The sequence below is a fragment of the Carassius gibelio genome, chromosome B7 (genome assembly GCF_023724105.1).
Source record: "Carassius gibelio isolate Cgi1373 ecotype wild population from Czech Republic chromosome B7, carGib1.2-hapl.c, whole genome shotgun sequence".
NCBI lineage: Eukaryota > Metazoa > Chordata > Actinopteri > Cypriniformes > Cyprinidae > Carassius > Carassius gibelio.
In genome coordinates this window covers 10,176,076-10,202,665 of record NC_068402.1, presented here as the reverse complement: position 1 = coordinate 10,202,665, position 26,590 = coordinate 10,176,076, and the positions used below count along the sequence as shown (strand labels likewise).

Genomic DNA, 26,590 nt, shown 5'->3' with positions numbered 1-26,590 from the left:
GTTCTTTTCTGAGATAGTCACCTGAGTCATAAATGTCTTGCAACGATCGCTCTGGAACCAGAGGAAAATGACGGCATGTCAATGCTGATTGGCTGATGGCACCATGAGACGCACAAACCTGCAAACCTTTCACTAATGAGTATGGTGTGCTGGGAAAGGAAGCAGACCTTAGAAAATATGTGCCGAAGTGCATTTCGTGCTTTTTATTCATTTTATTATATTTGCACATATGAGAATTTATACACTAGCATTTTTATGGCTACATTTATTTGATCAAAACCAAATTTAATCGGTACTATTGTGACGTAACAATTAAAAATAGATGTTTTCAACTGTAATACATTTAGAAATGTAATTGAATGTAATGGCAAAGCTGAATTTTCAGCACCCATTACTTCAGTCTTCAGTTTAGCCTGATTTTTCAGAAATCAGTTGTGCTGCTTAATATTTTTGTGGAATCTGATAACTGCAGTCTATATCTCATGATGGAGTACATGATTGTGGGGCTATTCTCTCTAATTATTTTTCATTTTGTTACATGTACAACCTTTTAGTGAGTGAAAAATGACTGAGCAGCATTCTAAGGGCACATTCTCTCTCCTATAGCTGTCTTTGTCCATGGAGTTTGATCACATCAGCAGATCAGGCAGTTTAATGATGCAGACCAGTGGGCATTCATTTCAATCATCATATTCATCTCAAGGAGATCCCATCCCATCACCCCTCATTTTTTGACCAACATCCTGGATCATCCAAACCCAATCACTAACCATCAAATAGCTATCAAATCAGAAATGATACGTTGGTGGAAATAAATAAATATATATTTATATATATATTGGAATACTGACAAGAAACTAACTCTTTAACTTTAATACTCAAATAATACCATTAGTGGAAGTGGAAGTTCACAACAGCACAGCACACTTCAGTACTGACAGTAAAATGTGCCGTTGTTACCATCACTGCCAGCATGGGGAAAGAACTAGTTACTGCACTTGTCAAAGTTTGCATGCCTCATGGCACTGTATCTTTGAAATATATTAGGATTTTGTCAGAGGCTGCTTGTATCAACTGAACAAGAAACATTTTCTTCATTTTGTTTTTGCCACTTACAAAAGGTGTGGCTTGTTGTTCTACACGTCTAAATGAGAGATGCCTTTTGACAGAATAGAGCTGTTCAGTCATGTCATCAATTTGCTGGCTGACCCAGAAGGCTAATTCACCATGCAATCCCTCTGGAATTTCTAATAGGTTTTCAAAATAGTGGAAGGAGACTTCTACAACACACAGTGATACCTCAAACGTAAGGTTTTCCATTACATTACTTGCTGTGCATTATGTCCAACACATCCTTGTGGTAGGTACTGCACTTAAAATATGTTCTATAATAGATTTTAAAGCAAACAGCAGTTTCAAATTACACATTGTGGAATGAGTGTGTAATTTATGTTGTATAAGAAAATGTTAGGTCTCTTCCAGTAAGTTAACCACAGGCCTTCCTTTACTCATGAATGGAAAACCATTATACCAAAACCATTTGAATGTCCATGGCTCAAAAATGAGGCCATTCAGCAGTAATTGAAAACTGAAAATGTAAGACATTTAATTTGTCAATCTATTTATCCTTTATTCAAATTAAACGCAATATGTAAAACTACAAGTTCACACTAAAGTTATGATGAACCAATTACAAAAACAGGCATTTTCTTTCAGACATCAGAAACATGATGAGCAGAACATTTTTTTTAGCTTTGCTGTTAATATGACATCAGTTTGCATAATGCTTTATTCGTAGTGGTTGTTGTTTATAGATCAGGACCATCTACTTTGAATAATACAACTAAAAGAGAAAAGATTCAGTCTCTAGGTTTTACCTCTAGGCATCTGGCCAGCTGTGGAGAACATCTGCACTCTGCTGATTCGATTATCCCTCCTGAAAACAGAACAAATCTCCTCATCACGCAGGTTATACAAAAGTGCTCATAGTTTTCGTGGTTACATGCAGAAGTGATTGACTATTGAACATCTAAGATTTGAAAACACTACTAGGGCTTAACTTTTTAATTTACACCAGGGGCGCCATGTGACACACAGCAGCCACAACAGCACTTGTGTTTTATTTATTTTTTTCCTTTTTATTCGAAACATTCCCAAACACATTAACTGAATTATCATGAAATATCTTGCTTCTCACCTTTATAGATTATGTTGATCTATAGTAGGCAATGGTCAAAGTAACCTAATAATGTAATCAAAAATTTATATTTAGTTTATATTTCATGTGAATTTGACATTGAAAGTTCATGTGAATAAAACCATGCAAGTTAGGCTACTAATCATAACACTTTCATTTACATTATCAAAGAACATTTTCACTGACAGTCTAGTTCGAGCACTTTCAAAAACGCCCATTAAAATCACTGAAGTCGTTTACACTATAAAATTAATATCTTACAGATTCGTACACACATTTGCACAAATAGAAAATATTAATTGGCTATTTTTGTTCGTTTGGAAGCTGTATTCAAAATCCACTTGGCTCAAAAATCTTTGGCCTCTCACTTTGAATGGGCATTACATCTCTGATTTACATGCTATTACTAATGCCATTAAAATATCAATACTTAATTGGTTTTGGGTATTGCAAATACTGCACTGTATTACTCCTACTATAATGGACTGCAGTTAGCTAGTATTTGACTTGGTTGAGGAGCCCCATGTGGATGACCAGAGCTTCAATACATCAACTATTTTCTGTAAAGCTCCATTAACATTTTATTTTCACTATTAACTTATTTATAGCTGTGCCATCACAAGGCTTTGTCTCTGTATTAATATTCGTGTACTTGACACTCCAACCTATATTAAACAGCTTTGAGCAAATCAATTATGGTAATCAATGTTAAATGTATGAATGTAACGTTCAATTAGAAGGTCACTCGAATGGTCAACTACGACAAGAAAATCAATTTTTAGGTTCAACTGAGGAATATAAGGAAAACCAGCTCAGAAGGGATGTGTTAAATTGATAAAAAGTGATGCAAAAGATTTGATATTGTTACAAATTCAAATAAATGGCAATACAGCTGTGTTCAAAATTGATATCACAAATCAGCATATTATAGTGGTTTCTGAAGGATCATATAACACTGAAAACTGTAGATATTATGCTGAAAATTCAACTGTGCCAGCACATTAATACATTTAAGGTTAAGATATATTAAAATATATTTTTAAATATTTTAAATTGTAATAATATTTCAGAATATCACCTTTTAATATTCAATTAAGAACTCTGTATACACTTGTATCAGTCCAATTTGTTATATTTTAATTTCCCTTCATCTAAAATTTAGTCTCAGAAGGGTTTTTGAGAAAGGGTATGCATGCCAGTGGAACAGCTGGTATTGCTTATTACCGTCTACTTTACTCTTGCACTAATTTATAAGAGTAATGCAACGCCACAGATTTCTCAGGGAAATGGCAAGATGCTATGAATGGGCAGATGTGTCTTAGCTAAATCAGTACATTCCATTCTCACACGTCAGTGAACACCATGCTTGCAGCAAGGTAAAAATTGTCTTCTTTTGTGCATTACTTAAAATAAAAGAAATACATTAACATTGTTTGAAACAAATGGTAGAAAATAATACAAAATCGGTGGTGCATGGACAAGGTGATGTTTCTAACTGCAATGAGACATAAATTTCATCTTAATAAGAAAGAAGCCCATCTCAAAATTATTGATTTGTGATATCATATGGGTTCTGTTTTGTTGAATTGATGTGAGCACTATTTCTGACGAACTGCAGGGGCCAAACAATTTTCTGACCTCACTGTAATGAGCCTTCAAATTCACTGCAGCCTCGGTGCACACACACACACACACACACACACACACACACACACTGAATAATACATAGATAGATGAGGGGAGTCTGCACTGACACCCTGTCTCAGATGCAACATTCTTCAGTCTTCACCAAAAGCAGCTTAGGTGCTCCTGTACTTTACGAGTACTCGTAAAAATGCCCTGATACCACACAGAAACACTGACAACAGAGAGTTGAATGGAGTTATTAGAGATTAATGATGAAGTACGTGTAAGTAATCAATATAATGTTAAACATTCATTATTAACGGCTGTATAGTGGATGCGTTCGAGCTGATAAGCAGAATCTGAATGGATTGAACACGCGGCGTAACAGATGCGTGAGTTTGTTGATTAAATATCTAACAGACATCACTGGAAAGTTTGTGGTTTGGTCGGATATGTCAAAAGCAAGTAAGTAAAACAATGCACAAGTTACTAAAGTTATTTGACAGTAATGACAGCGAGAGAGAGTGAGCGCGCACTTCTGTTGCATGATCTTGATTGCTGTTCACTCCATTATCGCATGCATTTGGATTAAAACTAAATCGTAAATATATCCTTTAAAAAAATATAGGGGCATTTAATATAAACAACATTTATTTTAAATGTCAAGCATACAGAATTTTATTTAAAGGTTTCCTATTATGCTTTTTCACTTTTTCAAGCCTGCAATGTTGCTGTTTGAGCATAAAAAAAGAACTGCAAAGCTACGAAGATATTTTATTTAACAGAAATTACTTAAAAAATGAAAGGCTCGTTTGGACTACAACTCATATTTTCCGGGATTTGTGATATCACAAATACCGATGAATGGGATGAGACCTGGTTGAGATCCACTAGAGAAGGCAATGAGTGTTATCACTTTGTCGGAGATATGCTAGCTTTTCCAAGGCAGACAAACTTAGAGTTGTTACAATCATCCAGGTTTAAATTGCACTCAAATTGTTTTTATTTTGATGCAATATTTACAATGAAGCTTGCAGGCGGCTGTGGTAAGGGGCAGGTCAGTCGCTAGTGAGTTGAAAGGTGGTGACGATTATAGGGGTCCCCCTGGCGATTCAACCATCTTCCCAAGACCAGCATAAAAAGACAGACTTGAACGTTGTCACAAAAGCTTATCAATTGCACGTGTTTTAAGTCTTGCCAATTTAAACATTCAAACACAAGGCGAGGATAACCTCATCTGAGAGTTCACTTGCTGAGTTCGGTGAAGACATGGAGAGTCGCGCAAACACAGAACCGAGCTCTTCTTTGGTTCTTCCCGTGCCTAAATGAACGAATACACGTCACCAGTTTAAATATACAAACACAAAAATACATGAAATGCTTATTTGAGCACCTGCATGCCGTTCTGTGCGCACCACACACACGCAGGGATCCGTGTCTACAGCCCTTAAACACAGAATTGAGTGTTATAAACAAAAAAAAAACTCTTCTTTGTGAGTATCCTCTCAAAAATTGTCAGCTATGTCTTAAGTGAAAGTTAACTGTTGAGGCTGTCAGTGTCCTTAATGTTAATCCAAGATATTAAATTGGAGAAAATCATTTACTGCTCTTTACTGAATTACTTTGTAGTTTTAACAAGAATTAATCTATGTTTAATTTATACAGTGAAGAATATGCAATGCTATTTACATTTGATTATTCATTTTCTATATCTGGACACCTACAAACTTGAAAAGACTTAAACATTGTTTGATTTTACTCAAATAAAAAAAAATATATATATTTATCCAATTTCAAACAGGGCCCATGGGTACAACCTGAACCAGGGCCCCGCAAACCCCAGCTATGGCCCTGCTTTCACTTAAGACATAACTGACAGTTTTTTCGAACACACTTTCCAAGACAGGTATTTTGACATATTTTGTATGTATTTGTCGGAACAAAGGCAAGAAGAGACAGATTCTTTGTTTAAACGCTTTGAGACACGTCTCTGTGTGCGCCCTGAACACCAGAACACCACGGGTGCTGAATTGGGCTCTTTCACATTTTTTTCAGTTTGTTTAAACTACGACGTGAACTTCCTGAAGGAGAGCTCGGTTCAATGCTGCTGTTTGTGAAACGCAAGTATCCCAGAGTGCAGTCTGGACGATGGGGCGGGGCGACACGTTGGGGCGGAGCGACACGTGTCGCCCCGCCCACCTCAGCGGTTATTGGTTTATGATTAAGATGAGCTTATTGGTGTACAGATGAGTGACGATTTTACAGCTTATTGGTATAGAGAATTATGACGCTATTAGCAGGATTGGAATGCGGAAGTAGACACTAAGATGAATAAACTTTTAATATAAATTAAAAAGTGAATATACATGTGTTTTTGCATTTATTGTTGCATTTCCATAACATCCCGTATAAATACAAAGAGTTTTGGATTACGACGAACAGAATAAAAATAAATGGTCTACTCCCTCAATGGCTGTAGTGTAGACGCTACCTCGGCATTACTCGCTGGTTTGAAAATGACACGGCAATATTATGCGAAGTATGGTTATGTAGATAGTCATGGAGTACCTTGATTTATATATTCAAATAATATATACATACATATATGTGTGTGTGTGTGTGTGTCGTGTGTGTAACAAATTGTCACCAGTCTCTGAACGTCACCAATAATATTCTGAACATTCCCTTGGCCCCTACGAAAATTTACTGCTACAGTATGGTTGGTAAACTACAAACTATGGTTCTGCTACAGTAACTATAGTAAAACTATGGTGTTTTTATAATTACAGCTCACAGTAATTAATGTGCCAACAAATATTTTTACTACAATAAATCCATCGTTACTTTTTGCAAGGAAGGAACTATACAGGTTCTAAAGAACTTGCCCAAAAACACTTGTTACTTTCTGTTATTTGTTTTCTGAACTGCACTACTGAAAACCTCATTAATCCTCACAATCCTGTCACAACTAAACTAAGAATCCATTATGAGCAATGCATAGCAAATCATGTTATCATCAAATATGAGAAACCTTAAAGAATGATAGACTGATGTAAATGACTGAAACCTGTTGTCATGCACGTGTTTTCCATAGCTTTTTTATTAAAACATTATACAGTGCAAAGTTTAACTTTAAATTACATCAATTAATAATCAAAACCAGTTATTTCCCTTCAATGAACTTAAGACACAAATCTGTTTCATGCCGCAAAAAAAAAAAAAAACAGTCCTTGGAACAAAATCCTGTGTAAACAAAAGCCCAGAAGATCACCACGCCGGTCTCTTCCCTGTACCCTGGTGGGTTAAACTTGAAAAGGGCTCTGCACTGCAAGCATTCCCTGATGCTGTACATCCGTCTGAACTCGTTCCGGTAGACAGGAGGACAATTCTTCCAGTTGGCCACAACTTATAGTGTAAAGACAAAATACATGAAAGATAATAATAATAATACAAAAAAAGTTTAACAGCCTTCTACTACAAAATTAAATTGGAGAATGAGCATTAAACGGGGAAATCTTACTCTCTAGCCAGGCAAACTGTGCCGCTTTCCGAAAAACTTCGGAGTACAACCCTAAACCATCTGCAAACCAGAGAAAGTGTCAAATATGCAGAGTCACCCGCCGACAAAATAACTTCCCTGAGGATTTCCAGTGGAAGCTGTTGAATCAAAAACATACATAGGTTTATTTATATATGTATATAAAAGTTATTAAACATTATATAAACACTGAATACAGACAACCTTGCTTTAAACAAACTCTCATTAAAAACTCTATAGATTGTTGTCACAACTGCATACTCATTCTTTTATAATAACACTAATAAAATGTTAATATATACAGTACTGTGCAGAAGTATTAGTGTTAGTATTTTCACATTGAAAAAAAAAACTGTTTTAAGCCAATTATTTATATCGTTTGCTGTTGTGTGTCAGTAGGATATATTAGTTTACATTTCCACACATTCATTTTGCCATTAATTGTAATAATCCAGTGAGATATTTGTATATATTTGTATGCATGATCCACATGAAGATCTTTTACATTGAATATAAATATTTCTATCTTATATGGTGAACAAAATCCACATTAGATCGCAAACAGAAGTTATTTAAAAAACTTGCTGCTGTCTGAAAATGAATTAATCTGAAATGTTTTTAAATGTCTTTGATGCTGATGTTAACTGATAGTTATATATTAAATAATCCACAGTATTGACCAATATAGTACTTGTACATAATACCAATTTCACATCTGAACTACTATGTAGCTGTAATAACTAAAATACCTCTGCATGTACACACATATGTAATTATTAGTTCTTAATGAATGTAATAACCTGCTTTGCTGGACTCTGCCTGAAGACATGGTGAATGGTGAAGTTCCTCCCCTCAGTGGTTGAGCTCTAAAAGAACAAATGTCAAGAGGTAGGTATATTGCTAGATATAGTACAGAGTAATGTTTCATGTAGCAACATTCAAACAGCTACATACATTTGCGGAGTAAAGCTGTCCAGGAGAACAGAACACCACCACCTCCTGATCATGTCATCCTGAAAAATAATAATAATAATAATATACACACAAAAATCATGCATGTCTGTTCAAATAACTTGACAAATGTGATGCCATACCACTGTAAAATCGAACCTATGAACTAAAGCCATGTACAGAGTGTACTGTTACAATCCACAAAGAACAATAAAATGAGCAATTTATAACAATTATTAACAATAATTATTCAAATTGAACGTACCATGGATAAATAAATGATCGAACATCGCATTTCATATTATAAGATATTTACACAACCACTTTTACTCACCTCAAGCAATCAACGGAATAGCGTTATTACTCTGCTGCTGTAGTTGCCACCGTTCTGTTTGTTTCAACGCAAACTGCCCCCTGCTGGCTCGGAGGAAAATGTCAAAGGCGGGGAAAACAAATATGGGCGGGGCGACACGTGTCGCTCCGCCTCGAAGTGTCGCCCCGCCCCATCGTCCAGACTGCACTCTGGGGTTATTCGTGAAACGTGGCTCTCTGCCTGTGCACAGAACACAGCATGCGAGTAGCCTACTCAGTTGAGCTTTCCTGCGTCTTGTGTTTTAATGCTTTAAACTCTTTTAAATTATTCAATTGGCAAGGTTTAAAAACACATGAAAACTATAAGCTTTAGTGACAACACACAGCAGTGGCCCGTCAACTGTCCTGATCATCTTTTTAGGCTGGCCTCAGCTAGACGGTTGAGATCGCCGGGGGCCCCCCTCAGCCGTTGGGCCCTTATAATCGTCACCACCTTTCACTCCACTAGTGACGTACCTGAGTGAAAGTAAACAGTCGAGAAAGAAATCGGAGGCCGGACAGTCTGAAGTGTGGGAGGTTACTGGAAGGAAGCAAAGAGGGCAAGACACAAAGTGACATCTCAGCCCTAAGAACTGCCAAAACACTGCAGAAGTCAGAGCCGAATCACTGAAGAGAAAAGGAAAAGGAACAATAACATTTCTAAAAGTAGACGTGTCTCCAAATACTGAGCGGAAAAAAATCTGACGAATACTGTCACTTTTTAGAAAAACTGGTTTCAGGGTCAGTGGTTTGGATTTGCCAAAGTATTTTGGAAAGCTAGCAAGGTCAGTTACAACATTTCCACCTGACATTCCCTCAGGTAACCTGTAAGTAAATAAAGAAATGCTGTTTTTTTCCCATCTCATGTCCCGTGAAAGTAGTCTGGCCAACTGGTTGGTCCATCTGTCTGTGCCTGTGGCAAGACCTCAAGGCAAATGCTCACATATACATCACACCACCTGTGTGGAGTAGTTATGTTATTCAACACACACACAATCATTTTGAAGAATTACGGAGCTTTCAAAGCAAATCATGCCCTTAGTGACTAGTGGGCATTCAGAGATGCAGTCACACAATCTTCTCTTTCACCTTATTTGTCCTAAATGTGTCAGAGCTGTAAAAGAGAATAAAGTGTGTTAAAAGAAAAGTTTACTAATAAATGGAAATTCGTTCATTATTTACCCTCATGTCAGTGTTCCTGTAGCTCAACTGGTAGAGCACTGCGCTAGCAAGCAAGCAAGCGCAAGGTTGGGGGTTTGATTCCCCTGGAACACATGATATGTAAAAATTGATAGCCTGAATGCACTGTAAGTCGCGTCTGCTAAATGCATAAATTTAATTTAAATTTAATTGTAAAACTGTCAATGAATGTTTCGGCAGGAAAAATATTATTTTGGTTTCCATTGAAAGAAATATAGCAGCAAATATTTTTGAAGAATGTGTATTTTTTATTTCTAAAAGCAAGTTTACACTTAATATATATATATATATAACTCGAAACTTGCTTTTAGAGATCATAATAAGCTTCTGTTGAACATTTGAGCCCTGGCCCATGAGGATCTATTGATTGTTGCTGTTGAAATGGCAGGGAGTTCAAACATTCTCAAAGCCTATTAGAGAGACACAATTTCTACAGGAGAGCCGATGCGCATCCTTTGTTGTCCCAGAAGTAAAGCCTCAAATGTGGAGCGTGTTTGAGTATGTGTGTTTGAGTACAGGCAGAATCTCTTAATCTCTTAAAGGCCTCTGTTTATCTCAAGTCTTTTTAAGTTTATCTTAAGTTCATCTCAGTTTCTAAGTTTTGAAATGCAGTCCATAACTATTACTTGGAAACTAACAAAAGTAATACAACAATAGGGAATTAAAATACAAATAACACTTATGATCCTTTCAAAAATTTAAAAAGTCCATTAGTCTAAAGGGCCAGTCTAAAGATTTTAACCATGCAAAATAATTTCAGACCCTGTAATGAATAATAACATGATATGTTGTCACACTCTAGTCTAGAGCTTAACTACTAAACAAAAAAGTACTTTTTTCTTTCTTTGGCAGGTCCAGTTCTTTTTTTTATCCCTTGTAATCATCAGTTCCATCTTTCCGTTTTCTCTCATCACCAATCCACTCTGCATTCATCCTCTCCCCTTATCACTTACTCTTTCTTACATCCCATTTTACCTCAGTAATCCTCCTTTCACTCCTTCCTTCTGTAAATGTGAGAGAGGTCACTCGCTCTAGGTGGCAAATCCCTCCACTTCTGTTCAGGACTGATGAGGAGTGAATGTCTGTAATAAAGAGAGATACTTTCCCTGTCACACAGTAGAACCGAACTACACACCGTGAAAAGGGCAATTCAGAAAATCCCAAATATTAGAAGTACAGAAAAACTGAGATAGATTGACAGACAGACAGACAGATAGATAGACAGACAGATGCTAAAACAGACTGCGACGGTGTCAGTAGAAGTCAGTAGAAGCCTTTTACTCAGATCTAAAATGTCTCATCGCTTACACTATCCACAGAGAAATCTTAGAAATGGACAGCCTGTCCCAAATCAGTTCAAACAGGTGTCATTCAGTATGAGTGGTATAAAGTTACAAAGTTCTTAAGATGCCGTCAGGTAAAACTGATTCTGCTTTTAGCAACGATTGCATCAAAACTTGGATGCTGTTAAGTCTCTTTTTAGTGGACAGTTCATCAAAAAGTGGAATATCTGTCATCATTTATTTACTCGCATGCCGTTCCAAACCTATATGACTTGCTTTCTTCTGCACTGCTCAACTGTATACAATGAAAGGGAATTGCAACCATGGTCTGTCAATCAAATTTCTCAAAGAATAACAACTTTTTGGTCTATTCCTCTCACAAATCTATCATATGGCTTCAGAAGACTTTGGCTACTTCTTTGGTGCTTCTTTAACCTGACAGCCCCTGTTTGTGTTCCACACTGGTTCGGAATGACACAAATAGGCTTTAATGTTCAATAAATGCTTATTTTTGGATGAACTATGCCATAATGCATTATATCCTCAGCTGGTGGTTTGGGGACAGACCGTAGGCGGTCACACTAGTAGCTCGGCAGCTTCCCTTGGCAGTCTTGCTAACAGATTGCATCCATACGTGGATGACAAGCTCAGAGGAGCTCTGAGCGTTTATGGTGGGGGGGGGGAGCAAATGAGAACTGATGCAATCACGAGACAAGCCCACTGTGTGTGAGGAGAGAGGGATAAAGAGGAAAAAATGGAAGGATTTGGGGGGGGGGGGGCAAATTGCTTCTTTATCAGAAAGAAAGACAGAGGCGGGTTGGAATGTTAAGTCTGTCAGGAATTAAGCAAGGAGGCCATAAGAATCGGTTTTATTTCTATGAGAGTCTGCCTTAGTAGTTGCTTCGAAAGGTTGCACCGTCACAGTAATTATAACTTTGTTTATTTGTCATTTTGTCTTTCCATTCCCAATAAAGGAGGTGAGAGAGAGACAGAACGATGACAGTACAGAAAATAATTATCCCTTATCTCCAAGGAATGGAGTCTCAGAAGGTTACATGGTGTTTTAGGAAAATAAATAACATCCCTTTAGGGGGATTTTCTAGTGAAATAAGCATGTGTTTTTAAATAACACTATATTAGGCACTTCAATTGGCACCACCAATTTTCAACAAAACAAACTCAAGCGTACTCATCTAAAAGACAATTGCCCATCAGCTCTTTTCCGTGTAGAGCAGCAGGAAGTGATTATGAAACTGAAACTCTAGCAGTTTACATTCCAGCATAACATCCTTTTGGTTGTTTCGTTGATTTTTTCAGTTGGCCACCCATTCCCGAGAGACAGTGAGCGTGTACTGATTAACAGTCACCCTGAATGCACGGTTCGCACAGTCTGCCAAGTAATCAGTTTCATACATGACACCAGCAGCAAGTAAACATCGCCCTGAGATTAGACCCAACTCAGCCGTTATCAAGCTTCTGAATGCATAATGAGCACAAAATGCTTAGGTTCTGAATGTCTATTAGTCCTTTTAATACATATGATCAATAAAAAAAGATAGAGGAGCTTTTTATACGACCTTTGTTTTTGTTTTAGATGAACTGTGTATGTGTCCTGTGTACGTTGAGCTTGAGCTTCGGTCGCAGATGAATGAAGAGGTTAATCTCAGCTCTCATCTCAATCCTCTTAATCTCCAAAGCCTGGAGCAGAGCAAAACACTCCACAATTCCACTCCATCTCTCCTTAATCATCAAGGTCAGTGTTCATACCACCCTCTTCTCCAAAGGAAACTCAGAAAATCAGAGCGGGAGCCGGAGCCAGCCAGTGAGACTGGGGGAGGATCTGACAGTACTGCATCTGTTATAGCAGAATTCATACTTCAACTGCACATCCTCAGATATCACTGATCACCGTATTCAGCGGATGTATGTATGACTGATTCTGAAAGAAAGAAAGACTTTAAAAAGTGATGTATATTCATCATTCTAGAATCTAGAAAAAACTTGAGTTTATCTGAAAAAGGACAGTCATAAACATTTGGGTCAGCATGAGGTTGAGGAAATAAGATAATTTTCATCTTTGGCTGGAGTTTCCCTTTCTAGTTCACCACTAAGTGAATATTCATCTCTCGTGAATTCACCCTAAAGTTGTTCAAAACCTGTATAGGTTTCTTTCTTCTGTTAAGCACAAAAGAAGGTAAGTTGAAGAAAGTTGGCAACCGAACAGACAGTTTCCACCGACATCCACAAGTACTGAAAACAAAAAAATAGGAAACTAAAGTCAGTCAGTTGCAATGACGATGATGATTAATCATTGATTTTTTGACTATTTTGACAATTAATTAAACTAACTACAACAGTAACTAGCTATAAAAGTTTATGCTGAAAGAAAGAAAAAACTACAGTCAGTCATAGTCCACCCAACGTTGAAACTGTCAGCTCTCTCCAGAGATGAAATGCTGGATGTTCATGATAATTTTCAGTCCTGTTACTTTTCGGTCTCTTCAAGTTCCTCTGTCTTCATGTAGGCGATTTCTTTAGTACGTTTTGGCTGCAAGTCGTGACAAACAAAAGACTGCGGAAATGACGAACGCTATAAAACTATCCCTGTGTCCCAATGTGCATACTATCCACCATATCTGCCCTAAATAGTACTGAAAATTACTGAATAGTATGCACATTGGGATGCAGGCTAAGAAATCGCTCACGTTCATCCATCACGCTCTCAAGGTTTCGGCTTCCCTAACATGGACTGCATGTTTTGTTTGAACTCAAAATCTTCCAGTCTGATCTCACGGAAATTCGCACATATTTAAGAAGTGGATAATTTGAATGAATTTGTACGACCTCACTTGTACAAATTAATACGATTTGTGCTAAATTTTAAATATTTTTCAAGTTGCACAATTCATATGAATTTATACGAATAACCTACAACTAACCCCGCCCCTAAACCTACCCGTCACTGGGGTCTAGACAAATAGTACAAAACCGTACAAGTGAGGTCATACGAATTCATACGAATTGATTTTCTGCATACTATTCAAATAAAAAAAACTTACAGATACCTTTATTTGTTGTATTATAATATAATGTAGACCTATATTGTTGTTTTATTTGTTTTAACTTTTTTCTTTTTTGTTGCATTTTTATTTACTCATTTGAATAATTGATTTATCTACAGTTCAGATAAATATTACTCTGACAGACAAAGCTACAGTAAATCTGATTTTGTATGCTGCACATTCCTTATATAAAACTAAATAGTTTAATACAAAGTAGCACTAAACAAAACTGAAAACCCAACAACAACGATATACTGTCCTTATAAAAACAGTCTGGCCCAGGCCTACTTACAAGGGTGCCAAAATCTTATTTTGTCTTCCATGTCTCATTCAAAACCTAATATTATATTTAAAACCACATCATTAAAATATATTAAAATTAAAACAATTCAAAAAATGATAACATTATTAAGCTTACTTATTTAAAATGGATCAAAGGAGCAAAAATTATAACATGAAATGTACTTCTTTTTTTTCTCAGTTGAGAAAAATGAAACGATGAATGAAACTATTAGGCCATAAGTCCTGCGACACATGCATCACTATAGCATCTTCTATAGCCTGGGCGTTGACTCTGGTAATTATTGTCTTGGAGACAGATGTGCAGACCAGATGATGTTGGGTACACATCATTGACCTCTTTCATGTATTTTCCATGTCTATTAGACAGATTCATGCATGCATAATACACGCATTAGTAAGCTGCACAGCTTGTCACAGTGTCATCATGCTCTTAGCTTGATCTTTTTCACCTCTCACTAACACAGCTGCTGCAGGCTATTATGTAACTGCCATGTTTATGTGTCCCATCAGAGCTGCATGTGTTCGCAGCTGAACGTAGCCAACTCGATTGTAATGAATTTTCAGATGTAGTTAGCTGGCTAAGGTAAACACTTCTGTCTTTGAGGGAATTTGCTCCATGAATCGTTTGTGGCCCAAATAGCATATCTGGCTCCACACTCGTGCATTTGTTTTTGGGTGGAAATTATCATGGATACAACCCAGTTGCCTCGGGGTTCAGAGAAAATGACAGGAAAATTGTTCGTAAACGATAGTCAAACAACGCAAGTCTGTTTAAGCAAAGATAAACAAGAGGTCGCACACAGAATATGGAAGAGGTGAACAGTGATGTGCCATACGAGAGTAATTGGTTCAAAACAAGCTAAAAAGCTGGAGGTTATGTATAATTTTGCATCACTGAAATTACAATTACTTGATATCGCACTGTTTTAACAAGTAGCCTCTTGCTCTGCCATTCTCACAGCATTAAGATACAAGGAAAATGTCTGTAACCACGGTTAATTGTTTTTTATGTAGCAAAGCTGCTCGAGATTCTCCTCAAGATCACAGATACGAGTCTTTATATAGAAGCCCATGAAAAAAAAATCAATAAAAAATCTGAGACATTTTATCTCACAATTAAGACTTTATCCCTAGAAATTCTGAAAAAGTCAGAATTTTGAGATATAAACTAAGTTCTGAGAAACAAATATTCTGAAAACGGCAAGATAGATACACTTGCGATTTTATATCTCACAATTCTGCATTTTTTTTATTTACATACTGCAGTTTTTTTTGTATGGATTCATTCATACATGCATTTAGCATCTAACTATTCTGTTTTTGTTTTTTCTGCTAGAGAAGTAAAAAAATATATACTCCCCCCCCCCCCCCCCCACCCACCACACACAATAGACCTTAATCAGGGTTGCACCATTTTTGATTATTGAAAAACAAGTACAGTGTGTTCGATAGACTGTGCCGTTATTTAACAACGTGTGGATTGTTCAGCTGATGCACCTTTCCAAAAGACTTTCAGTGAAAAAGAAAAACTCCAGAAAACATTTTTGAAAGTTTGATATGATCTAGGACCATTCCATTGTAAAGACTGCAGGTCTATCCCTCACATGCAGCCTTGTTTTCATCCATAGTAAATTCAGTATGGTATATAATCTGACTAAGGTCTATTGCAAGCTTAAATCTCACAATTCCAACTTTCCTACTAATGCTTGAAACTTGCAATTCTGAATTAAAATCTCAACAACAAAAAAAGAAGAACTGTGAAATTAAGTCACAATTACCCTTTTTATTTTTTATTATCCTGTGGCAGAAACAAGCTTCCGTATTTTTGTCTCTTGATTTCACTGAAATGTGGTTTAGGACATGAACTGGCATTATTCTGACAGAATATGGCATAAAGATGAAGTTTTATTCAACAGATGGCTCTTCCATTTTTACTCCGCCAGATATTGATGTGTTTGGCCTCCTTATCCCAATTAATGGAGTCGCCACAGACACTTATCCACAAATGTTTAAGCAATCCGATTATAAATGGCATCCTTTAGCAGTAAACAAATTCCGTGCCACTGCTAATGAGCAATCAAGATTTGCATGTCAATTCTGCAGTCAAACTTCAGGATTCACAGCACATAAACAAGGCCCAGGATCCAATCGGTCAGTGATCGGAGGGTGCTGTCCGTCTAACACACCGCCTGGGACGGAACGCACAAACCTCAATGAGTTGAATATGATAACAAGGATTAGAAACAACAGCAAACTTTAAACCCCGGAGGATGAGCAATCAGATTTCTTCCACCCTAATGAGCAGGTCCACAAGACTTCTCAAAAACACTAATCAAAGTCTTGTCTTTTCCTCTTTCAGTCCACATCTAAACCACACAGGAGAACCTAAGAGAACACAGCAAAAAGAGCAAACTCCAGAAACAGCTCCGAGACATTTGTTGTTCGCTTTTGGCCATGATGGATTGGACCGGCTCACAGCTGTGACTCAGGCTGCATCCAAAAACGACCAATAGACGTCAGAGACTGTTTGGACATCAGAACCCCAGACAATCTCTTCTGATAAACAGGAGTGGTTTCCTACATTCAGTTATCACTGGGGCTGATGTGTGATGGAGGATATTTATTTGTTTTCTATAGGTGCAATGATTGAGTGTAGTTGAAAAGACACGCAGTGCATGGAAGTTGAATGCAGACACACATTAGGGATGTGGTGATGGAGGATCTGAGTTCACACTGCCTCCTACTGGCTGAACTGAGATATTACATCTTTTAATTACATTTATTTCACATAAAGTACATGCAAGAATCAGGCAAATATCCAATACTTTTTTTTAATCAACCAGTGTTTAAAAAAACAAAACACTTTTTTTTAATTAAGAAAACATACAGACATGGCGAACTATACAAAGAGGTACAACAAAGACAAAAAACAGATGTATATATAGATATGTACAAGATTAAGCATTAAAATGCCATTTTAGTAACAACATTCAATAACACAAATCTAATTACCTAATATATTGAACCATTGAAACGGTTTGTACTTTATCAGTTTTGAAACACTTATAGGGTCACTGCTGTGTGTTTTTCTCAAGAATAACATGGTTTGTAAAAAACAACTGAACAGCCAAACGTACAATGGAGAACATGCATATACATGTAAATTTACACACAAACACTTTATTTCAAAATATTAAAATATAACATTAAATATAATTATTTACAACGTTCGAAACATTACACCTATTCTTTCGGGTCATTTCAAAAACCTTTCCAACGTTTCCAGACTCACTGTGGGGATCAATGCAACTTCAAAGAAAACCCTGTAAAAAAACGTTTAAATAAATAACTTAGAATAATCAAATGTCACAATCTGGAGTATTTAAATATGAACAAACTGCTTCATTAGTCCAATGCTTTTAAGTCGTCAACATCTGCTGTAGGCAGGCGTAACATTAAATATCACGTCGAAATGCCAATCAGGTTTGGGAAGAGCTTCAAAACAACCGAGACTCAGATAAGCAAACAGAATCTAAATTTTCTAAACATGAATTACGACTAAACTTCATCCATCTAAACTTCTCAACTGAAGTCAAATTTGTCCCAAATGCTCTCTTTACAAGGCTTGCCAACAAACGTAGCATGATGAAAAAGCACATGATTTATGTATAAAAAAAAAAAAAAAAAAAACAGCAAACAATTCAGAAATGTTTAGACATAAACAAACAGAGCAAGAATCCTTTAAGTATTTGAATGGCTGAGATAAGCTATATCTTTGAACACTGTTGTACAGTATTTTGAAGTAATTGAAAATAAAATAAAAAAAATCTAGGAAAAATTCTAAGAAAAGAAAGAAAACTTTAGAAACAGCAAACAAACTAAAACTGTTCAGGGCATAAACATACACCGCAAGGAACCTTCAAGTCAAACGTTTATATTTGAATGACGGAGATAAAAAAAAAAAAAAAAAACTAAACATTTAGCATTTTTATATTTAGGGAGTAAAAGTAGACACAAAAAACCTACTAACTACTAAGTGCAGAGTTTAAACTGCATTGACTTACTTGTGTGCATACTTGCTCCTGACGACGGCGAGTTTACTGTCCGGCGGGCTGATGAGCATTTCATGAAGTTTTCTGACCACGGGTGCCAGATCCTCCACACTGTATCCAGAGTGAAACTCCAAACACTTTGTCTGGAAACAGAAGTGGCACATCAGTCAAAACCTACACAAACACTGAAGCGTCATTGTGAAGCTCGGAGGAGTCTAATGACTGTTACATAATGGATGTGAGACTTTAAGACTCCTGCCAAACATTTCATGTGAGAAGAACATGCCCCTGAGCTGTCAATAATTTGAGGATATGCTGGCAACAACATCCGGAGAGAAAGTAAATGAATTCAGAAGTGTGTGTGCGGTGTTTTTTTAAGGTAATTGAACTTCTCCGTAGACTGACACAGGACGCAAACCAATTACTCAAACGTTGGTCAACAAAGTCCAGCTTCAGTCTCATTAACCAAAATACATCTGCCACAGTCTTAAAGGACAAATCAACCCACTACTTAAGAGTGTGAATGTGTTTGTGTGTGAGTGCAAGGACAGAAATTAGCATCCGTAATGAGCAGGTACCAGGCCATCACGGAGCTGTCATCAGTGTAAGCTCATTTAGTGCTATCGGAAGAGCACAGAATACCCAAATCACAGCATACACGGAACTCACTGTGAAAGTGTGTATCACCAAGAAACGGTGCCATTTTGTGAAAATAAACGGTATAATTCATGAGCTCTGTGCTTGTGCATACATTTTAGAAGCATAAAGGTAAACACATACCCATCCTCCAAGATCCTTAGTAACCAGAGCGATGAGCACACAGGCAGAGGCGAGCAAAGATGCTCTCACGGGCACAAACTCCATCTCCAGCAAACTCAGCTCACAAATAAAGCGTGCAAGAGTCAGTGTGTCCATACCTGCATTCACACACTGCCAGGAGACGAGAGACCGTTAATCATCACACACCACAATGAGCATCCATACACTGACAAACTGCACAGAGGTGAAGTAAAGTTTTATTCTCACACACACACACAAACACAGAGAGACAGTGCCAGTACCTTCAGGCCACGCAGAAAAAAAATATAGAAAGCTCATCCAACATTCTGCACTTTTCATTCTGTGTACAGTTACTAAAAGAGGTGCTTCAGTGAGCCATAGCATGAAAGCATTTAAATGGAAACATCTGAAATGTTAAATTTTACTAGCTTGATTTTTCAATAGTTCATCCAAATGTTCATCCAAACAAAATCATTTTTGAAGAATCTTCTGGCAGATCTTATACATAAACCAATTCATAGTGACCATTGCTGTTTAGCTAAAAAAAATATATAAAGAAGAAAGAAAAAAAAGAAAAAAAACAAATAAATTAATAAATAGAAAAAATACAGTGTGCTTAACAGCAATGGACATTAGGAACTTTGGAAAAAAACTGCACAAACATTCTTCAAAATGTCTTTTTAATATAACCTACCATTATGAAATTTGGAGTCGGTAAGATTTGTAATGTTTTTGAAACGAGACTTTTATACAAAAATACATTAAAATAGTAAAATTGTGAATTATTATCATGAATTAACAGTTTTCTGTTTTAAAGTATTTTAGAATGTTATACAAAGATGATGCAAAGACATTCCTCCAGTCTTCAGAGTCACATGAATCTTCAGAAATCATTCTGGTATGTTGATTTAATGCTCAAGAAACTTGTTTTTTTATTATTATAAATATTGAAAACAATGAATAATGCACTCTATATTTTTATGGACTTATTTTTGTGGAAACCACGATAAAAAACAAATTAATTCTTGGATGAACTAAGTTATTTGAAACAGAAATCTTTTCTGATGTGATAAATGCCTTAACTCTCACTTTTTATCAATTCAATGCATTCTTGGTGAATAAAAGTATTAATTAAGCAAAATATGAAGAACAATATGAAGGTGGGAGAAAGTAAGTAAACTATCCGTTTATCAATAAACACAGTAAAGAAAAGTCTGAGTTTATCTACTGTCCTAATCACTCGAAAAAAAAAAGAAAAAAAAAAAGCGCTGTATAAAGTCCCTAGATAAAAGCTTTGGCATGAATAAATGTAAGTGATCTTCTTTATCTGCGTGCTGTTATTGCTTCTTTTTTTTCAGAAGCCTAAGCCACCAATTAAAAAGGATTTTATTTTTATTGTGTTATTCTCTTAACTAATGTTCTTATAATTGAATATAATGGTATTATTTGTCAAATGTGCACTTTGCAGAAAGAGCAATTAGTAAAACAAGCCATTCTGCCAACAAATAAAAACACACACAAAAAGAGACACATTGTTAAATCGCAGAGCTTTAACTAAAGCTCAATTAATTCAGCTGCTGAAAATGAGAATGGATCTGACAACAGCAAACAGCAACAACCAGTGACAGCTGTTCATACACACACACACACATTCCTCAGGGAATAGAGAGGAAACAAAGAGGTTACACCTGACAAACACAAAGACATTCAATGCATGCTACCCTGCATGGTCTTTTTTTTTTCTGATTTTGACATACACATTTGATGTTAATCCTGGTGTGTGTCAGCTGACTCCAAAGGAGTTGCACCTGTCTCTTCAGTGAGGGTATATGCATGTGTTATCTCTCACCTTGGCGTAGCGACGGAGGAAGCGGTATGGAACCGGAATATTGATGTCAAAGTTCAGCGCCTGCAAGATGCTGATTTCCATGGCGATGAGCTGAGAACGCTTGTAGGCATCATCACAAATATACAGGAAATCATCCAGGCAAGGTGGAGCTCGCTCCTGTCGGGATACACCAGAGAGATGATGGGTAACAACTGACAAATCATACAGTACTCACTGTTTTGTTAAAGCATGCAATATGTATATTGTGCATAGTATGCAAAAATACAGCACACTATGCAGCTACTGCAACCCACCATGCAAAGTCAACTTGACCTTTGTCTAGTGAGAGGGTTGGGATTCTCAATATCCATTTTCAGATCTACTTGATCGAACTAGCAAAAGGCATTTTTCACACAAATAATGCACAAAATAGAAAAACTAAATTAAAATAAAATAAAAAAACAATATCTTAAAATTATGAATGGATGACAAACATGCAACATGATGGTGATAATCAACCTACAGTGGTTTTTAAATGTATATATATATATTTATCTACATATATGAATGAATAAGAAAAAATTTGTGTGTGCCAGTACTTGTCACATACCTCAAAAAATAAATGGTATAATAATATACACTCACCTAAAGGATTATTATTATTAGGAACACCATACTAATACTGTGTTTGACCCCCTTTCGCCCTTCAGAACTGCCTTAATTTTACGTGGCATTGATTCAACAAGGTGCTGAAAGCATTCTTTAGAAATGTTGACCCATATTGATAGGATAGCATCTTGCAGTTTATGGAGATTTGTGGGATGCATATCCAGGGCACGAAGCTCCCGTTCCACTACATCCCAAAGATGCTCTATTGGGTTGAGATCTGGTGACTGTGGGGGCATTTTAGTACAGTGAACTCATTGTCATGTTCAAGAAACCAATTTGAAATGATTCAAGCTGTGTGACGTGGTGCATTATCCTGCTGAAAGTAGCCATCAGAGGATGGGTACATGGTGGAAATAAAGGGATGGACATGGTCAGAAACAATGCTCAGGTAGGCAGTTGGATTTAAACGATGCCCAATTGGCACTAAGGGGCCTAAAGTGTGCCAAGAAACATCCCCCACACCATTACACCACCACCACCAGCCAGCCTAATGGTAAGGCATGATGGATCCATGTTCTCATTCTGTTTACGCCAAATTCTGACTCTACCATCTGAATGTCTCAACAGAAATCGAGACTCATCAGACCAGGCAACATTTTTCCAGTCTTCAACTGTCCAATTTTGGTGAGCTCGTGCAAATTTTAGCCTCTTTTCATATTTGTAGTGGAGATGGGTGGTACCCGGTGGGGTCTTCTGCTGTTGTAGCCCATCCGCCTCAAGGTTGTGCGTCATAAATGCTTTGCTGCATACCTCGGTTGCAATGAGTGGTTATTTCAGTCAAAGTTGCTCTTCTATCATCTTGAATCAGTCGGCCCATTCTCCTCTGACCTCTAGCATCAACAAGGCATTTTCGCCCACAGGACTGCTGCATACTGGATGTTTTTCCCTTTTCTCACAATGCTTTGTAAACCCTATAAATGGTTGTGCGTGAAAATCCCACTAACTGAGCAGATTGTGTAATACTCAGACCGGCCCGTCTGGCACCAACAACCATGCCAAACTCAAAATTGCTTAAATAACCTTTCTTTCCCATTCTGACATTCAGTTTGGAGTTCAGGAGATTGTCTTGACCAGAACCACACCCCTAAATGCGTTGAAGCAACTGCCATGTGATTGGTTGATTAGATAATTGCATTAATGAGAAATTTAACAGGTGTTCCTAATAATCCTGTAGGTGAGTGTATATATGTATATATAAAATACATTATAATAATTATAATATAATAATAAAACATAATATGCATTAGGTGATAATTTGATACATGTATATTTTTTTAAAAAGCTAAAAAAAATATTCTGGATAATAAAATATATTTTTTATAGGATTTAAAAGAACCTGGATTTAGTCTTTAAATGCACACTTTTAATGAGTAATTAAATTTCTATCAGGTTTCGTGTGTGTGTGCGAGATAATGACTGAATGACTAAGTCTTTGAGTAATTACACCTAAGCTCAGAAAAGTGTGGTTCTAAAGGAATGGCTTTCAGCTATCATGAGAAAGCATATGTCTTACCTCAAACTTAGAAGCAATGAGCATGGCAGTGGAACCAATGAGCTGTAAAGACTCCCGCTTGGCCTGGCTCACAGCCAGATAATGATCCGTCATTTTCACAGCAAGGTACAGAGTCTCATGATTCAGCTCAAAATTCTCCTGCAGAATAAAGAGCAAGAATAAAGCCACATCAGAAGCCAACTACCCTTTACTAGACTTATCAAAACAGCACATTTGACACGAGGCCAAACACTGACACTTACCTGGACCTCCACCAGCCAGTCCACCAGAATCGCTCTCATATTACTGTTTAGATTTGGCTGATCGGCCATGTAGTCATGTAAGACAAACTTTTCCTGTGAATAAAACAAATACAACACTTCAGCTTGATGTCTGTTCCTCAATTTGCAAGCTCATTAATGACCTACTCACTACTAAACCAACCTCTCTGCTCTTGAGGTAGTCAAAAATATCTTTAGCGTACTCCACTGTATGTGTAGAGTCACTGAGGTGCTCTGAATCAATGTCAAACTCAGGAGGAATCTGAAAGATTAGAAAACAAAGTTTGTTTGTGTTTAGGAATCTGTATACATGAAGAAAAAAATTAAGCTCTTGATAACCCCCCAAATTTTTTAAAAATATGCCCAGCCGGAAGAATTTAATGAGTGATCTTTAATTACATTAGCATTCATTTGAATTTACTTTTTTATTTATGTTTCTACATTTAAATGGGTCATACGATGCAATTTAAAATTTTCCTTTCTCTTTAGAGTGTTAAAAGCTCTTGGTGCATGAAGAAGATCTGTAAAGTTGCAAAGACTAAAGTCTCAAATCCAAAGAGATTCAAGAGACTCTGTCACACACCCCTAAAACATGCCCCCACATATTTACGTCACTATGTGGAAATATTTGCGTAATGTCGCCCAAATGTCCACGCAAAGAAAGTAACTACAGTTAGTGTAGAAGCAACCATGTCAGGGAGATGCTGTGTGTTTCTAGGCGAAAGCAAAAGCACTTTATTTTGCTTTCCGAAATTAGATGCATCTAGGAATTTTTAACAGCAATGCATTTTATGGATGACCGTTTCGTAAACATAGGAGAGAAAGTAATTCACATACGAGCTTCATCACTGTGTCGGTCACGCGATTCTGTTCCCCTTTCGGGCTTCAACTGATGGTAAAGGGTACATGATTAACTGTATTTACATTTATTTTGAAAGATGAATCTCGTGATAATGGAAAGCGGTGTAACATTTCTGACAACTGCTTGCAGTGTTCGAGCAATCATAATGCACTGGGTCAGTTTGTGAAAAATTGTGTTTTTTTGAACACTAAAGCATGTCAACATATTCTGCTACAAAGAACCAAATAATGATCTTTAAAAAAGCATCATATGACCCCTTTAATGCAATATGTCTGTGGGGTATCTTTGGCAGTAAACAGCTCCAAACTTTTAAACACCTTGGAACAACTGGGTATTTACATTATCGTAAATATTTGCATCCCTGCCAATTCTGTCATGTTGTAATAATATCCTGATCTTAATAAGTATGGCACCAGTGCTGCAGACCTAGGCCTTACCTCTGGAGGCTGTAGGTGTGGAGGAATTGGAGCTTTGGAAGAAGGTTCTTCCAGTTTCTCAATCTTGAATTCCGCATTCTTGAGTTCATCTAACTTGTCCTCTGAATTGATCACAGATCTGAGAGAAGAAAAGATAAACAATCTGAATATTCTGGGCCAATCATTTCAAAGTACATGCAAAAAACCTCATTGTAAGGTAGGGTAAAGATAAAGAGCCAATAAAATATGACTTACTTTGAGTTGACATCATTCTTAGAAAGTACTGAGACCTTCTTCTGCAGTTTCTTGACAGGATCTTTCTTCTTGATGGGGTTGCTTAGCTCAATCTTGTGTGCCTTAACAGAGATGCATTTTAACAGTTTAAAAGAGTGGATTTTCACTAAAGAACAATCTGCTGAGATTTTGTTAAAACTAGCATGAGTCACACAAAATCAATCAAATTGGTTGGATCTGAGATCAATAAGAATGAATAGAAGGTGTTAGACAACGGCGAATAGAACACCATAATTTGCATTTGAGAGCACCTCACCTGGAAAGCAGACCCACCAAAGGATTGCCCATCTGAGTTAATAAAAGGTGAGATCTCCTGCTTTTGTGTACAGTCTGTAATTTACTGCTTGAGCATGAATGAGATTTCAATGAGCTCATGCCGATTTGCATCATTCAAGAAATCTCCTGGTGTTAGTGGGGTTACAAGATAGACGCTTAACACTTACTGGTCTGACATCATCAGAATCAAACCGAGGGGCCAAAAAACACTGAGAGACAGCCTAGTCAGGCAACACAAAAGCAACAAAACTGTGGTGCATGTATACAAAAGCATGGATGAACAAGAAGTTTAAATAGCACCCGTACATTGGTGATGTCCACGAAAGCAGTTCTTTTCTTAGGGGCCCCTTGGGGAGAAGAAGATGAGCGCTTGGTCTGAGGGCCATCCTGTTTAAACACATCAGTACAATACAAAAATCAGATCAACAACAATCAAATCAGCTAAGATATAAGTTGTTTTCATATCTGATCTAATCTCATTGAATAACTGTTGTATAACCTGGTTCTCCAGTCCTTTGGGGTGAAGTTTGGGGATTTTACTGGTGGTGGGCTTCTTTCCTCTCGAAAAAGGCATCTTGTAGTTCTGATCCTTCACAGTTATATCCTCTTTAAAATGTGAAGTAAGTTATACAAAGAATGAATGAAAAACTAAAGATCACTGCACCAGTGCACACTTCGTTCAGAAAACACACACACACACACACACACACACTCGTTGTGCTCCACAAGATTACTAAACTTTCAAACAAAGCTTGGTATAGAATTGTTTTGAGCGCAGGAAGCATTAAGTCCGTCGTTAAACAACAACACGCGAGCGACTGTTTCGTTTAGTCTTGCCACAGATTTCATAACTGCACAAAAACGAACTTACCCTTTTTCACGATACGCTGAACAACCTCAATTAAACCAGGAAAATATTTTGAAATAGAATATGTGCAAACATCCACGAAAAGTACAACGAAAAGCTATCCAAACTGAAACAGACACACGACTACGGTCTGCGTGCATCCAAAACTACACGCAGCGATTTGATTGGCCGACTGCACCTCGCTGTAGGCCAATGAGCGTCGAGCTAGGATGCCGTTGTTAAGGGGCGGGACAATAGAATTTTCAAAAACACCCTAGCAAC

General features: G+C 37.0%; 1 protein-coding gene and 2 long non-coding RNA genes across 4 annotated transcripts; all 3 read right to left on the bottom strand.

The window, feature by feature from the left end:
- Positions 1-1,877: 1,877 nt before the first annotated feature.
- Positions 1,878-13,064, bottom strand: LOC127961425 (uncharacterized). Its single transcript, XR_008154444.1, has 3 exons — positions 12,724-13,064; positions 10,839-10,945; positions 1,878-1,936 (listed from the first exon to the last, which is right to left on the bottom strand). It is a non-coding gene; the product is annotated as an uncharacterized LOC127961425 (long non-coding RNA).
- On the bottom strand, positions 6,828-8,842 carry LOC127961424 (uncharacterized). Its single transcript, XR_008154443.1, has 5 exons — positions 8,647-8,842; positions 8,316-8,374; positions 8,162-8,227; positions 7,344-7,480; positions 6,828-7,228 (listed from the first exon to the last, which is right to left on the bottom strand). It is a non-coding gene; the product is annotated as an uncharacterized LOC127961424 (long non-coding RNA).
- Positions 13,065-17,204: 4,140 nt separating the features above from the next.
- On the bottom strand, positions 17,205-26,499 carry LOC127962078 (G2/mitotic-specific cyclin-B3). Of its 2 annotated transcripts, XM_052561515.1 has the most exons (13): positions 26,333-26,499; positions 25,961-26,067; positions 25,768-25,848; positions 25,629-25,682; positions 25,147-25,247; positions 24,913-25,030; positions 23,777-23,875; positions 23,596-23,688; positions 23,354-23,491; positions 21,193-21,348; positions 19,344-19,493; positions 18,576-18,706; positions 17,205-17,834 (listed from the first exon to the last, which is right to left on the bottom strand). In XM_052561515.1, the coding sequence occupies exons 2-13, from the start codon at positions 26,033-26,035 to the stop codon at positions 17,768-17,770; spliced, it is 1,263 nt and encodes a 420-aa protein (XP_052417475.1). In that variant the 5' UTR covers positions 26,036-26,067; positions 26,333-26,499; the 3' UTR covers positions 17,205-17,767. The 2 variants fall into 2 exon arrangements, with proteins under 2 accessions (XP_052417475.1, XP_052417476.1); XM_052561516.1 differs by lacking the exon at positions 25,629-25,682.
- Positions 26,500-26,590: the final 91 nt, after the last annotated feature.